Source organism: Cebus imitator, unplaced genomic scaffold (assembly GCF_001604975.1).
Source record: "Cebus imitator isolate Cc_AM_T3 unplaced genomic scaffold, Cebus_imitator-1.0 Scaffold177, whole genome shotgun sequence".
Lineage (NCBI taxonomy): Eukaryota > Metazoa > Chordata > Mammalia > Primates > Cebidae > Cebus > Cebus imitator.
The window spans coordinates 1,432,824-1,449,736 of NW_016107492.1; the positions used below are offsets into that span (position 1 = coordinate 1,432,824).

The following is a 16,913-nucleotide window of genomic DNA, read 5'->3' on the forward strand; positions in this document are numbered from 1 at the left end:
CCAGAGAGAATAACACAAACACACCTTATGAAAGCATGCCAAGGTTACAAGATTGATTTTGTCAATATGTTTGAAAGCTGACTTTGAAAACACTTTTAAAACTTTGAAATTTTTAGGAAACATCTTAATCATAATACTCAGTGTTAGTATAAGATAACAAGTTTGAAAGCAAACTTGACAAAGCATGTGGAATGTCTAGTTTGAAAAGCCTGAGCCTGGCATGGTGGCTCATGTAATCCCAGTACTTTGGAAGGCCAAGGTGGGAGGATCACCTGAGGTCAGGAGTTCGAGACCACCCTGGCCAGCATGATGAAACCCCGCCTCCACTAAAAATACAAAAATTGGCCAGGGATGGTGGTGCACGCCTGTGATCCCAGCACTTGGAAGGCTGAGGCAGGAGAATTGCTTGAACCTGGGAGGTGGAGGTTGCTGTGAGCCGAGATTGCGTCATTGCACTCCAGCCTTGGTGACAGAGCGAGACTCTGTCTCAAAAAAAAAAAAAGAGAAAATACTGAATTGAATACTCTTAAAAGTTTTACTATGTGAAAATATAGACTCTTGTATACACATGTATGCATGTTGATATAGTCATTTGCACTTATTTTGGAAGCTCAATCTGTTAAAGTATATTATGAGATTAATGAAAATATGCCAGCATAATGGATTTCCCCCCAGAATTTCTAAGTGAATTTTAAAAGACATAAGTAGAAACATTGAAGTAATATTCTTTCCAGACTAGGTTCTTCACAAACGAGTTATCGCAGATCATGGTCCTATTTTCACAGTTTGGTTTGCTTCATGCTAAAAGTGTCCATTACTTTAAATCTTGATACCACTGGACTGTTGCAGTATTGAGATTTTCTTTTAACTTTAATGATTTCAAGATATGGTGGGATTTTTTTTTTAGATTACCATTTCTTATTTTTTAATTATTTATTTATCAATTTATTTTTTGAGACAGAGTCTCGCACTGTTGCCCAGGCTGGAGTGGAGTAGTGCGATCTCAGTTCACTGTGACCCCCACCTCTAGGGTTCAAGCGATTCTTGTGCCTCAGCCTCCTGAGTAACTGGGACTACAAGGCGTATACCACCATGCCTACCTAATTTATTTTGTGTATTTTTTTTTTTTTTTAGTAGAGACAGAGCCTCACCGTGTTGCCCAGGTTGGTCTCAAACTCCTGGGCTCAAGCAGTCTGACCTCCTCAGCCTCCCAAAATGCTAGGATTACAGGCATGAGCCACCAAGCCCAGAAAGAAAAAAAATTTCTTGTTTTTTAATATGTAACTCATGAGTAAATATAAGTAGGATTTCCTCAAATAAAGTATAACATAACTCTTAACCCTTTGCTTATTGAAGTGTCCTTAGGAAAACTTTTATCCTAGAAGCAAGAGTGTTGTTTGTCCAGGCGCCTTAGGAGCCATAGACATAGATTGAGTGGTGAAGACAGGTGAGAATGGCAAAGAATTGGCAGCTTAGGTCTGCAGCATTGGCTGTAGGCCTCATTGGCTGAAGCGGTGAGGAAGCAGCGACAGGAGATGGGTCGTGGAAGCAAACAGAGTGTGCACAGAGAAAGCTGGCTGAATGCTTTGGTGACAGTGACAATGCACTCTTCCAGTGCAGGCATGGACTCCCTAGAGGCTGGATAAGCAGGCTCCATTTCACCCCTATTTCCTTATTGTGCAAAATTCCATTGTTAGAATTTTTTAAATGTTTGCTTTTAAATTTTTATTTATTTTTAATGTTAGGAGGAAAGATATCCTGTTTTCACTTTAATTTCTTGAAACATAAAATGATGCATATTTATTGGCACAAAGTTCGAGAGTTCAGTTCAGGGTCAAAACTCTTAGTCACCTGGACGTTGCTTTGCTGTGTACTTGCATTGCTCTGCTATGCAGTGTGGTAATTACGAGCCCAGTAACCTGAGGCAGATCCTGAACTGGCTGCTGGGTGTTGCAATGAAAGGAAGCCCCCAGCTTTCCAGTCGTGTGCTTTGTGTCCTAGCACTCTCCCCAAACCACAGATAACTTAATTTAGGAAGCAGTCTAAATAATGTTTACTGTTTTATTTTCTCCCAGGGACATTGGCCAAGCCATTGAGTGTTTATGTTAATAGAGAGATCTGATTATGTAACCATATATATTATAATAATAAATGGTGTGTATAAGTTTTTACCTCTAATTGAAACTCTTTTCTTTTTTATTTGCATTTTACTTTTTGAAAAGATCATTGTCACAGCCATACTGGGACTGGTTATAGGCGCCATTTACTTTGGGCTAAAAAATGATTCTACTGGAATCCAGAATAGGTAAGTAAATTTGGATCTTGATTTTAAGAAAATGCTATTACTTTCTTCAAGCTTATGAAAATCCATTAAGAATTTGAATTTAAGATAAGTAAAGTAACTATCTTAAATTCCTACCCACTTTTATTGAGGGTAGGATGAGTCAGTAAATTGAAAGCTGAATGGAAGAGTTAATTGTCTGTTTTGGACACACACACACACACACACACACACACACACACACACACATATGTATATAGGGAGTGGTAAAATACAGAGAAAATGAAATTTACCTTTTTATTTTGTTTTTTAAGATAGGGTCTTATCTTGGCTGGGTGTGGTGGCTCATGCCTGTAATCCCAACACTCTGGGAGGCCAAGACGGGTAGATCACCTGAGTTCAGGAGTTTGAGGCCAGCCTGGCCAATGTGGGGAAACTAAAAATACAAAAATTAGCTGGGCATGGTGGTGGGCGCTGTAGTTCCAGCTACTTGGGAAGCTGAGGCAAGAAAATTGCTTGAACCTGGGAGGCAGAGATTGCAGTAAGCTGAGATCATACCACTGCACTCCAGCCTGGGCAACAGAGCAAGACTCTGTTTCAAAAAAAAAAAAAAAAAGGAGTAAAGATAAGGTCTTGCCTTATTGCCCAGGCTGTTCTCACACCCTTGGCCTCAAGCATCCTCTGCCTTGGTCTCCCAAAGTGCTGGAATTATAGGCATGAACTACTGCACCTAGCCAGCCTTTTCTGTTATCATTATTATTATTATTATTATTATTTTGAGACAGGGTCTCGCTCTGTCACCCAGGCTGGAGTGAGGTGGTGTGATCTTAGCTCACTGCAGCCTCCACCTCCCCAGTTCAAGCCATTTTCCCATATCTCCCTCCCAAATAGCTGGGACTACAGGCATGCACCACCATGCCTGGCTAATTTTTTTATTTTTTGGTAAAGACCAAGTTTCACCGTGTTGGCCAGGCTGGTCTTGAATTCCAGACCTCAAGTGATCTGACCACTTTGGCCTCCCAAAGTGCTGGGATTACAGGCATGAGCCACTGCACCCAGCCTGTGAGGAGACTTTTTAACGGCTGTGTTGTGTGCTGAACGTAAACACTCAGGAATGTCCAGCCCTCAGAGTTCTAGTTATTTCATGTGTGGAGAACACTTGTGCAAGACACTGTGCTAGGGCTAGTCTCAGGTTACCTCCCAGTGCTTTAGAGGGGGTGGATGGTATCCCCATTTTACTACTGAGGAAAGCTGAAGAAGCTTATATTCCGTCTATTTTGATGTCTGGAAAAGGCTGATTATTTTTGAAAGAATAAGCATAAAAGTTAATTCTTCACTCAAGTAAAATAAATTCTTTTGTACGGAATCAGATAGTGTGACTCTACAAGGAGACTATTATTAAGCGGCAGTTTACCAGAGTGATGTCATTGTTCATGTTTTTACTTTCCCTGAGGGCTGAGGTATCTGGATCATTTCCAGACTTGCTAGTAATTGATGATTATTTCCGTGTAGATGGCATTTCTTAACCCAGCACAGACTATATCACAGGATCTAGAGGCTATGGGCCTTTTATATTGTGCAGCAGGAAGCATTTGGAAAGGACACGGAGTAATCTGTCCTCAACTGGAACTTTAAAGAGGACTGGAAATCTGGCCATTAAAACTCTTGGTAGAAAAATCCAGAGAAATAAAGAAAAGCTTTAAGTGTTTCTTCCAATGTTTTCTGGAGAAATAGGGCATTAATATTATTTAATATGTTTGTTTTTGAAACAGAATCTCACTCTATTGCCCAGGCTGGTATGCAATAGTGCAATCATAGCTCACTGCAGCTTCGAACTCCTGGGCTCATAATTTGTATTTTTGCTTAAATTTGCTATCATTTTTTTAAGTTGTTGGGTACATCTGCAGGATGTGCAGGCTTGTTACATAGGTAAAAGTGTGCTGTGATGGTTTGCTACACCTATCAATCTATCACCTTGGTGTTTAGCCCAGCATGCATTAACTATTTTTCCTGATGTTCTTACTTCCCCTTTCCCCCACAGACCCTGTTATCATTTTTTATAAAAGCATTTGGACTATGTTAAACTGGCCTGTGTATATAGTTTAATCCCTCCTGGGATGATTTGTAATTTATTGACTAGGAAAAAGTGTTTCAGTGCCATCTCTGGAAGCAGGTTCTCAAAGGTTTGTTCAGGGGTGAATATTAGTACTTCATTATTTAAAACTGCTCAGAGGACAGTGGTTTAGTTCTCTTCTTTGGGGATGAATTTTCCAAGAGAGGCAAGCACTCTCTTACCTGTGTAACTGAGAAACTGGGTTTTAATCATATGTAGAGTTATGAGCATCTTTGAATTAATAGCTACCTCTGGAATAACTGCTTTACAAGTTGTGGTGATAGCTAAACAAATTAGCGTATATAAAGGGAAAAGATAGACTTTAAAAATAGTATTCAGATTCAGTAACCTCACTTCTAGGTATTTACCCCAAAGATGTGAAATCTGTTTGTTGAAGAAATTTCTGCACCCTCATATTTATAGCAGCATTTTTCACAATAGTCAAGATACAGAATCAGCCTAAGTGTCTGATTTGCTAAAGAAAATGTGATGTATGTACACAGTGGAAACTGAAAGAAATTTTGTCATTTGTAATAACATGGATGGAATTGGAGAATATTATGCCAAGTGAAATAAGCCAAATACAGAAAGCTAAGCACAGAAATGTTACATAATCTCGCTTAATGTGGAATCTGAAACAATGGAACTGAAAGAGACAGTAGAGTGGTGGTTGCCAGGAGCTGGAGGGGTGTGGGGAATGGAGAGATGATGGTCAAAGGGTACGAAACCTCAATTACCCAGGACAAATAAGAATTTTTCTTTGGAGATTCATTGTACAGTGTGGTGAACACCGCAAATAATAACGCAAATTTCAGAACTGCTAAAATTTAAAATACTTTTACCATAAAAAATAAATATTTGAGGTAATGGATGTGTTAATTAGCTTGATTTAATTATTTTACACTTTGATTTATAAATCATATCACTTGGTACCCAACAAATATATACAACTATAATGTGCCAATTTATAATTTTAAAAAATCAAAATAAAACATATTCAGACCAATAAGTAGACATGACAGGTGTGGATTACCTCCTTGAAAAAATTAGAATGAATTAACTTCCTTAATAAGAAAAAACTGTATTTAAAATAAATCATCTTAGGATTTAGAAGGAATCTTTTCATTGTCTGCTTTTTCAGAATCATTATGAACATTGCTGTACTGTTAGATAGATGGAAGATGGCAAATTGCACTGAATCTTTGCTATGTTCCATGTTCCGAAATTAGCTTTTAACTTGATATAAAGTTTATTTGTGTACAGAAGGTTAGATAACTGCATGTCTACCAGGCCTGGATATTTTTCATTCATTTCAATTGCTATATATATACTTTTAAAACTGTTCTGGCTGGGCACAGTACCTTACACTTGTAACTGCAGCCCTTTAGGAGGCTGAGGTGGGAGGGTCACTTGAGCCCAGGAATTCAACTCAGCTGCAGTGAATGAGTTTATGATCACAGTTTATGATCACACTAAAGCCTGGGTGACAGAGTGTGACTCTCTCTCTAAAAATAAAATAAAACAAAAAAACCCTAGCCTGTTCCCTTAGATCTTTGTTCTTTAGATATCTATGGACTCTTTATTTTAATGTAATCTTGTTGTTCTCTCAGGTTTACATTTTAAAAAATGTTCTCTTGTTTTTACGCCATTTAAGTGATGTATCACCTCGTTTTCAGTTTCAACTCACACTCTCACTATCAATTATATCGTTTTGTTATGGTGTTTCAGGGATGTTGGCATGCTTTCATAATATTCATATTTGTATCAAAGTGTAGATTAACTTAGCATTTTTCTTTTTAAATCTCGATTACTTCACTGAGAAATACACATTAATAGTATTCCTTTCCATTACAATACGTAAGTTAGATTTTTCTTAATCAGTAAGCAACACTTGGTTTCCTCTGAGCACTCTGGACACCTCAAAGAGGGCTGGCTGTCTTAGCATGTTGAGGATAATGTCACGGTCCTGCTGATGGTGGTGTGGTGCATGTAGATTATGCATATAGTAAGGAGTTGATTGAGAGTCCCTTCCCTGTCTTTCGTTTTGCTTCTACATGTCTTACATTCTTTGTTCAACTTTAAAATCATATTTAGCTTGCCACCTCTCTGTTCGTACATTAGGAATGGTACTTGGCATTTTTGTTAGTTAAAATGAAGTGTTGACCTGGCTGCCATACCAAAATACCATAGGCCAAGTGGCTTAAACAACCGAATTCTCTCAGTTCTGGTCTGAAAGTCTGAGATCAGGATGCCAGCATTGCTGGGTTCTGGTGAGGGCCTCTTCCTGGCTTGCAGACTTGCCTTCTTGCTGTTCCTTATGTGGCAGAGCAAGAGCTCTGCTTTCTCTTCCTATTAGGACGTTATTCCATTGCACTCTCTCTACCTCCCACCCCTGTGACCTCATCTGAACCTAATTACCTCCCAAAGGGCCCATCTTCAAATACCATCACATTTGGGGGTGGGGCTTCAACATATGAATTTTGGTGGGGGGAGAGGCAATTCAGTTCACAACAATCCAAGACTGTGAATTTCAAAATGAGCTCTAATATGTAGTCCCAGGGGAGAGGCCTGATGGAGTTCATGCCTCCCTCTGTTTCAACCGGAACAGTTTCTCATTTTTTCCTGCCTAACTCTGTATACCATCATTTGTGGAAAGAGTTCTGTGGGTAGAAAATCTATCTAAGAATGCTGAGTTGACTGCGGTGCTTTTGTTCCCTTTTCGTGGCAGAGCCGGGGTTCTCTTCTTCCTGACGACCAACCAGTGTTTCAGCAGCGTGTCGGCTGTGGAACTATTTGTGGTAGAGAAGAAGCTCTTCATGTGAGTAGGTCTTTGCTCTGGGAACAGGGCTGTCCAGCAGCAGGGGCTATTGGTTAGACTGATCACATCTGGAATTGGGGCCAAGGATGGGATCCTAAGGATTACCAGTACTTTTTAAAATGTATTTTTAAATTGATGAATAAAAGTTGTACATATTGATCATGTACAACGTGATGTCTTGAAAATAGGTATAGAGGTTACCAATATTAACTGAGAAGAAGGAGCCAGAGGTGGGGAAGAAAATGCTGAGCCTTTGGGACCTGGTATCCAGAGAAAATAGTTTTTCTAGATTTGGGTATGGCCAGAAAATCCAAATGCTGCAGAGAGCAAGCAATAAAGGGACTGAAAAGTATCTTTTGTTTTTAGTAAATGCTGATGACCTTCACAAGAAAAGTTTGAGGGGCTAGGGATTAAGCAGCAACTTAGAAGTGGGGAGATTAAATTGACAAAGAATGTGACCATGCTTAGCCCTCAGTGGACCAGGGGAGTGGCACAAGCCGGAAGGCATTCTTACAGTAAAGAGCAGCCTGGCTTAATTTCTTCTATTTCCCTTTTTCTTTTCTTTTCTTTCTTTCTTTTTTTTTTTTTTGAGACAGGGTTTTGTTTTGTTGCCCAGGCTGGAGTGCAGAGACATGATCATGGCTCATTGAAGCTTTGACCTGCAGGGCTGATGCAGTCTTCCCACCTCAGCCTTCTAAGTAACTAGCATGCCTGGCCTCCTTTATTTATTTATTTTTGTTGAAACAGCCTCGCTCTGTTGCCAGGCTGGAGTGCAATGGTGCAATCCCAGCTCACTGTAACCTCCTCCGTCTCCTGGGTTCAAGCAATTCTCTTGCCTCAGCCTCCCAAGTAGCTAGGATTATAGGTGCCTGCCACCACAGCCAGCTAATTTTTTGTATATTTGGTAGAGATGGGTTTTCGCCATGTTGGCCAGGCTGGTCTCAAACTCCTGACTTCAGGTGATCTGCCCACGCTTGGCCTCCCAAAGTGCTGGGATTAGAGGTGTGAGCCACTGCACCCAACCACTTGGCTATTTTATTTTATTTTTTTAATGTTTGTAGAGACAAGGTCTCTCTATGTTTCCCAGGCTGGGTATTTTTCAAGGATCTATCCAATTTGCCCAAATTTACACGTCATGTATAGGAATTATTAGAAAGGGAAAGAATGTAGAAGGTGGAAGGGTTTGGAATTGTGGGAGAAAGATGTCAGGAAGAGGAAAGATTACAGTTTGAGAGTTGACAGGGATGTATGGCTGGAAGACATGGTCATTGAAAAAAGTAGCCTTTTTCTTTTTTTTAACTTGAGAGTGGAAGAAGTAAGAAGAGTTTAGTGATCTGAAGCCTCACTGTGGGACTTGGAGAATAACAAGCCGCCTTCCTAATCAGAAATAGGGAAAATAAAAGCCTCTTTTCCTACCAAAATCAGCTACTGTTCTTCAAGGAAAGCAGGTGTCAAAGAAGGAAAAGAAGCATTCTTTGAAGAGAGGGAGGGTATGTGAAATCTGTTTCCCTGGACTGAGTGTTCAGGAGCTAGAGAGAGCAACAATAGGAGGGTGTTGTCTCATGAGAAGAGGGGCTGTGCACAGAGCTTCATGGGATGCTGTCCCAGCGAGGCTGACACCCGAAGTGTTCATGGGCATGCATGGTGGGTCTAGCCCTGAGGATGTGGGAAGCTGGCTTGTTTGACCCTTGCTATCAGCAGAAGTCTATAGCAGGCAGTCTAGCCTGCCCTGTGTCTACTTAAACTAATCTGGGATGTATGATATGTATTTTTGTTCTATAGACATGAATATATCAGTGGATACTACAGAGTGTCATCTTATTTCTTTGGAAAACTGTTATCCGATTTAATACCCATGAGGATGTTACCAAGTATTATATTTACCTGTATAGTGTACTTCATGTTAGGTAAGTAACAAGACAAAAAAGGACATGTCTTTAGTCTTTAATCTTGCCTATGAGGTGAAGTCAATTGCACCTTGCAAGCACGTTTTTGGTTTTCAAAACTATAAGCCAGGCCATGAGACAAGGAAGCATCTGTCTGTCTATTTGCCCTCTCTGAAATAGCTGTTTGCTCTCAGCTATTTTTGTCAAGACTGTTTCTCAATTGAACTTTTTTGTTAGTTTGCTTTGTTTTGTTTTTTTGAGACAGGGTCTTGCTCTGTCACCCAGGCTGGAGTGCAGGGTGATCATGTCTCACTATAGCCTCAACCACCTGGGCTCCAGAGATCCTCCTACCTCAGCCTCTGAGTAGCTAGGACTACAGGCACACATAAAGATGGAGTTTTTGGTATAGATGGGGTCTCACTGTGTTGCCCAGGCTGGTCTTATACTCCCGGCCTCAAGTAGTCCTCCCACCTCAGCCTCCCAAAGTGCTGGGATTACAGGAATGAGCTGATGTGCCCAGCCTAAACTTTTAAAACTACTTATAAAACTATACTGAGAGATACTTATGTTATACACAAACATGGAAAGAAATTATAAAACTTTGAGACTATGATGGAGAAGCTGTTATGTATTGCCTATCTACATTTTCTATCTCTCTCCCTCTGTCTCTGTCCCTCTCTCTCTATATATGTATATTTATATATACCATCTATATTTACATATTATATATACACATACACACATACTTAGAGATGTATAGAATGATTAAATATATATATTTAATCTCTTAGAGATAGATAGAGTGATTAAATATATATATGAATTTATTTAATATATATTCCCCATCGCTGCCTCTTTAATGAGAGAAAGACAGTGACTTTTGGGGCTTATTAATTTAATAAAAATACTTGTTTGAGAGATGAGATTCATTTGTGCACTATGCACAGGCTTCAGTCCACGCTCCTTGCATCAGATTTCCATATATTTCACTGATACACATACGCACACACAACCCCCAGAAATAATCTATTTTTGACAGTACTACAAGATAAGAACTACCAATTGAACTTAAACCTTCCATTTGACAAATAATAAGTGTGTTCTAAACAATCAGGGATAGGGCCTGGATCTCCAGACTCCTGATAAGTGTTCTTGTGGCTGTTTCAAATCTTCAGATTTTATTACCTGTAGCACTAGCTCACTACAATTCAGAAAGCAGTTTATGAAACTTAATTTAGTCCTGTTTCAATCCTGAGTGATGTGGTGATCTGTCTAGGGAGGCTGGGTTTTGAAGGCTCCCTCTCCTTCCCCTAGATATTATAACCACGGCGAGGTCATGCCATCCCGATCATCCTAGTCTCTTGACTCACGCAGTTACAGCACACAATGAGTACTGTGTGGATGAACGGGCAAATGAATGTGAGATTGATGAGTTTCCTGTGAAAAGAGAAGGCAGTTAAATTTTGGCCAGTTGTACTGCCTGTAGCTCTTCATCGCAGGAACTCAGAAATTGTTCATAATTATACTTAATGGCACATAGGTGTTATAAGCACCAGTGCTTATGTAGTTGGTATAAAAAGGGAAACTATGAGAACTTTATGCAGTTACATAGAAGAAAACAACATTGGAGACCCAGGGTGGTTAGAGAGTGGATGACTTTTTTTCATTCTAATATTAATTTCTCAAAATATTATAGTGTTAAATTTGCACAATAAGCAATCCCAAACATACGGGGACCTAGAAAGTTGGGTTAACTTCTTCTTTTCTTTCTAAGGATTGAAACCAAAGGCAGATGCCTTCTTCATCATGATATTTACCCTTATGATGGTGGCTTATTCGGCCAGTTCCATGGCGCTGGCCATAGCAGCAGGTCAGAGTGTGGTTTCCATAGCAACACTTCTCATGACCATCTGTTTTGTGTTTATGATGGTGAGTCTGAACCGTGTTTCTCTAAGAAGGAATTGTTTTTTCCTTTATTTCCTCCTGCACATTCACTTGTCATATAAAACCTATTTTAAGGATTCTGTAAATGGAACTCTGCTTTAAGGCCACCTACTGAAATAGTTTATGTTAGAGAATATTTGAACTTTCTTCTGCCCTTATCCAACCTTTTTTGTTACTGTTCTAATGTAGTTCCAATAATTTTAGTTAATATGTTGTTACTAATGAGCTTTTAAAAGGTATTTCTTGGTGACATATTATGAAACCTTAATAAATTGGAATTTCAAAAACCAGAAAACATTTGACTGGCAGATTGCCATGAGAATGACAGATTACTTGCCTGACTTTCATTCTGGTGATAGAGAACTGCTGGCTTATTATTTTTGTACATTTTTGATTTCTGTTTTAAAGTTTCCACATACAGCATTGAACTGGTAGCTTGTTTACCCACCAGCAGAGATGGTCTGGTTGGGTTTATAATACTGTTCTCCAAGGCACACATTAAGCCTTATAAGAATCAGAACCGTGTATGGTATGAGTAGCGTATCTTGGCTCTCTCTTGTATTTGGAAAAGGAATGTTTTAAAAATATTGAAAAATTCCAGAGTTCCCACACTACTAAGTACCTCCTTTCTGGGTTTCGTTCCTGACATTCAATATGTTTCTGCTTATCTTTTTTTTTTAATGGTTACTTAATCCTAATCTTACATGCCCCTAAATTTTGCACATAGGTAAATCAACAGGTGAATGAAACCAGTTACATTTTTTCCCCTTCAGCATCAAATACACAGAAACTTGTCCCATCTGCTAGAGTAGGTGTAAATGTCTTTAAATGAAAATAATTAGCACGAACTCTTGCCAGAGTTTAATTCTTCCATTTCTGGATATGAAAACTACCAATGTAAACGTTAATGAGGAAGTGATAAGACTTGTTTATTTTTCCCATACTATCACCCAACAAATACAACTGTTTGTTTGATTTATTGTTTAAAGATTTCTACACAGAAGTTTAAAAAATAGTCATAAGACCGTATTTTACTCAGAGATGTGTTATATACTAAGCCCTGGGTCAGGTCAAGTCTGAATATATATAGTCAGCCTAGTGACATCATCACTGTTACGCATATACCAGTATGCTTGAGGTGGCTGCAATTAGTTCTCTTGTCAATTTGCAACAGGTCTTCCTGGCATCTCCATTGCGCTATTGCTGTTTGGCAGCTTTAAATGATAGCATTGATCCTGTTTGTATTCTACCTCTTGCCACATTATGCTCTGTATCAGTTCTAGGCTTTGGGTTATCTTAAGCCTGCTTTCTGAACCTCACATCCTTGTAAAAGTCACGTGGATATAGACTGCAAAACTTTGTAAATAGCAAATGTTATAGTTTGAAGTACGGAGGGCATATGATGCTCAGGACTGACCTGGTATAGATTTTTCCAAAGCCAGGTGTATTGGTGAGCACACATAGTGGTTGTGTCATTAGAATAGTCAGTGCTTCTTGACCTTCCATCGTGTATGGCTACAAAGAAAGTTGAGTACATCGTCTTGACAATTGAGGATCTTCCGATTAAATGGAATATATAATATATATTCGATATTTTGTTCCTCCTTTAAAACCATAAACAACCTTAGCTATATAGAGATGTGTACACACAGAGGAGAATAATTTTTAGTGAGTGTTTAAAGTGAGTGGAATGAACTTCAAGAAAGAGTTGGTTTTAAAAGAAATACTTAGAAAGTGGTAGGGACTTGAAGAGAGTATTCTCTATAATTCTGCATGAAATTACTCAAGCAGTCCTGACTCATAGAACTTGCTTTTTGTAGATTTTTTCAGGTTTGTTGGTAAATCTCACAACCATTGCATCTTGGCTCTCATGGCTTCAGTACTTCAGCATTCCTCGATATGGATTTACAGTAAGTCTTCCTTGTCTGTCTTTGTGACTGCGTTCCCAAGCTAGGAACAATGGAAATAAAGCTTCCCCATTTTTGGCCATGAGCTATGAAAGTCTCCCATCCAGAAACTCCCTTTTAGAAGCAAGGAATGAGAATTTCTTGCTGGCCTTGGTTAACACAAGGCCAGGGAGTCATTTGCTACTTTCCTCAGTCATCCCTTAAAGGGCTGAAGAGTAGGGAGATACCTCCTAGTAAAGGAGAAAGATAAGCTATTTGGTGAAAAATATATTTTTGCATTTCAGTTCAATAAGGAAATAAATGAGAGGATGGGAGAAGTTTATAATGAAAGGAAAATTAGAAGAACAAAGACCATATAATAAGCATTGTCGTATTGGCTTTTGCAAGCTCATTAACTCCAAAGTAAACTATCTGTTTAACCAAGCTTCTAGCTTCCAAGAATTACAACTGTTTTTAATGAAAACAATAAGAACAAAAAGCTGTTACTGTAAATTAACAATACTCAATGAGCACCACGGTATCATTTTTTTCCCCCATTTGTTTATTTTATTGCATTTTAGGTTTTGGGGTACATGTGAAGAACATGCAAGATTGTTGCATAGGTACACACGTGGCAGTGTGATTTGCTGCCTTCCTCCCCATCACCTACATCTGGCATCTATCCCCTTGCTATTCTCACTCATAGGCAGGTGTTGAACAATGAGAACACATGGACACAGGGAGGGGAGCACTACACACGGTATCATTTTAATTAGAGTGTTTATGGGGTTATAAAATTGGGAGAGAAGAAGGAAGGAGCTATGGTGTAATATAGCTAGAGGTCTCCCTCTTTGGCCAAATACTTTACTTCTTTTGTATTGGAAGCCAAAATCCCAACCCTAGGCTTCCTGATGGCCAGGGAAAATAACTTTAGTTGCTTTGGTGAGACAAAGACTGTGAATATGTTTTTTGAAATAACGATAAAGATTAAACTCAGAGGGCATGATTGTGATAACTCTTTGGAAACTTCTTGACATTTAAAACTGTTTACCTTGCCTGGCTCCCACTTGTGTTATAGGCTTTACAGCATAATGAATTTTTGGGACAAAACTTCTGCCCAGGACTCAACACAACATCGAACAGTACTTGTGAATATGCAATGTAAGTTTGTGTTCAGTGTCATATGGGTTTGCTTACTATTATGGTGTGATATAGAAAGGCCACACTGTTCTGGGCTTAGATCTGTGTGAGTCCTTCCGGGGTGCTGAACTTTTCCGAGCCTACGTTTTCTCATCCATAAAGTGAGTTGTGCACAAATGCACAAGAACATGTGGCACAAATCCTTAGTATTCGGCTGCAGTCTAAGACTTGTCTTTAACATGCAGCAACGTTTCTTATGTTTGTTTCTTGTTTGTTTTGGGTCTTTTAAAAGACCCTTTAGATGTTTCGATTATGGGTTTGAGTACTTAGGTTTCAGAGCATTTGAGATTGAAGTGAGGTGCTTCAATATTTTATCAAGGGCTTACGGTCCCTGCACTGTACGGATTATATGAAATCTATGGGTCCATGAACTCATGGATACCTCTAAGCCCAACCCATGGACAATGGTAAGAATGAAATAGGCAGCAATAGCACAAAGAAAGTGAACATTTCCCTGCCAAGATCCTGGCACTGTTTCATGCATTTTGAAGACATCATGAAATCAAAGGCTGCTTAGTCATGTGTTGTTGTTGTTGTTGTTGTTGTTAAATTAACTCGGAATACTCCCTATCAAATGATTTAGCCCCTAAAAAAATAAGAAACACTTGAGTAAGTTGAGAAGGAAACGCTGTTTTTACGTAACGTTAAAACAGTCTAATAACACTAGATAATATTGTTTTAAGAATTTAGTAACACTTTCCTTTTCTGTGATTGCTAATGGTTTGATTTTGATACATAAATTAATGAGAGAAAAGAGAATGATATTATCTTAAATCTCCCGAACGTTCAAGTAGAATTTAAATAATTCTTAACAATAGAACAAATTATTCTTTTGAATTATTCATAGGAAATCCTCTATACAGAGAGGTTTTCTTTATTCTGCCCCTATCTTTTGGCTTGATTGGGGTGGTCAGGATGAAATAGATGAGAAAAGTGGGACCAGATAAGTAGGAGCCACCATGGGCTTCATGGTAATGGAAGATGAGGCTTCATCCTCAAAAGACAAAGGAAGAAGCTACTTGTATAGTAAAAGAGAGGCTATGTATGTTTTTGGAATTGCTGAATTCCCAAGAGTTGCACAAAAATGGTATCAAGCAGTAATTGTGGCTGTCCAAGGTATTTTTAGTACCAGGTGCTTTCCTAACCTGCAGACAGGAGTTCACCCTGCTCTACTCTACTCTAGCTGCCACTTACGGCTTCAACCTAATAGCGGAGTCTGCTGGGAATATCTTGTAGCTCATCACAGTGTTGATGTATGAACTGACAGAACGTGACTTGTGCAGGAAGTCCTTGCATACCTTTTTTCCTGGTTTTGGAATTCTTAGCCTGTGTTGTTTTTTATGGCTGTTTGTAAGGGTAAGGAGTACTGTAAGAGCTTTGATCATCTTAGTGAGGGTCAGAAGTGTCATCTGTTTAAGCTGATGTTTTCTCTATCAGGGACAAGGGAAATATTATTTGATAAATCTTTCTACCCTTTGGAGAGAGCAGCATTACAGATTTGGAAACCAGTGAATTTGAGTAGGCTAAAAACTTGGTGATTCAAAGTATGACTCTGTAAACCTGGTCAAGTTCCTTAAACCTTAGACCCCTCATCTTTTAAGTGTGTACAACGTCTGTCACATTGGACCGTTTTAGGAATTAACTAAGTTAAGTTCATGTTGCCTGTTAGTGTTTGGCAAAATTGTAAGCGCACAATGACTGTTAGCTATGACATCTGAAGGGATAATTATTAAAGGCATGGTTAACTTTTAGGCTCCTTTAAGGAACAGTGGATATACTGAGTAAAATCTGACTGGTGCTAGAAGTTATATTCTTTTTCTGTTGAATTTCAGATGTACTGGCGAAGAATATTTGACAAACCAGGGCATCGATCTCTCACCCTGGGGCTTGTGGAAGAATCACGTGGCCTTGGCTTGTATGATTGTTATTTTCCTCACAATTGCCTACGTAAAATTGTTATTTCTTAAAAAATATTCTTAAATTTCCCTTAACTCACTATGATTTATCCTCACATATAAAAGAAGCACCTTGATTTAAGTGTTCAATCAGGTTTTTTTGTTGTCTTCTGTTCCCTTGCCATCACACTGTTGCTCAGCAACAATTTTTTTGTTTCAATATTTATTTTTTATTCTGAAAATACTTACAAACTCATACTCAAACAAACACAATCCATAATTTTCTTTCACCACATATTCAAAGAAAAATATGTAAGAAATTTAAAAAAGTATTCAGGACTCAGATATGTGTAAATTTCATTTATATTCTATATAATTTTAATTATAACCAAAATGATCCTGTAGTCAATAACAATTTAATTATACATTTTAAAATAACTAAGACTGTAGAATTGAATTGATTGTAATAAAAAAATAAATTCTAGAGGTGATGGATATCTCATTTAACCTAATGTGATTATTATATATTGTATGCCTCTATCAGAATATGTATTTATAACATACGTACATATATAACATAAATATTACTGTTTCAAACAGAAACATTCATAGAAATCATAACAAACTGAATTATACATGAAAGAACGTAAGATACCATGTATTGCATATTAGTTCATCTCGTCAAGACAGTAACCATGGGGAAGATATCTAGTCTAACTTATTAACCTAAAAAAAGGAGAATTGAAATCTGGAAACTCCTGACAAGTTACTACTATCTCTGGCATTTGTCTCTTCATCTTTAAAATGAATGGGTAGGTTAGGAGCCCTTCAGTCTCAATACTTTATGATGCTATGGTTTGCCATTATTTAATAAATGACAAATGTATTAA

The 16,913-nt window shown here is 38.4% G+C and overlaps 1 protein-coding gene across 3 annotated transcripts in view; it reads left to right on the forward strand.

The window, feature by feature from the left end:
* The window catches only part of ABCG2 (ATP binding cassette subfamily G member 2 (Junior blood group)), a 123,004-nt gene extending 106,658 nt beyond the window's left edge, over positions 1-16,346 (forward strand). For 2 of the 3 annotated variants that reach the window (XM_017545114.2, XM_017545115.2), the window contains exons 10-16: positions 2,223-2,305; positions 7,123-7,212; positions 8,995-9,119; positions 10,873-11,027; positions 12,863-12,952; positions 14,007-14,089; positions 15,961-16,173. In XM_017545114.2, the coding sequence (XP_017400603.1) occupies positions 2,223-2,305; positions 7,123-7,212; positions 8,995-9,119; positions 10,873-11,027; positions 12,863-12,952; positions 14,007-14,089; positions 15,961-16,108 (774 nt within the window). In that variant the 3' untranslated portion in view covers positions 16,109-16,173. Of the gene's footprint in view, positions 1-2,222; positions 2,306-7,122; positions 7,213-8,994; positions 9,120-10,872; positions 11,028-12,862; positions 12,953-14,006; positions 14,090-15,960 lie in introns of all 3 variants that reach the window. The other variant, XM_017545111.2, reaches the window with a different exon arrangement.
* The last annotated feature ends 567 nt before the right edge of the window (positions 16,347-16,913 follow it).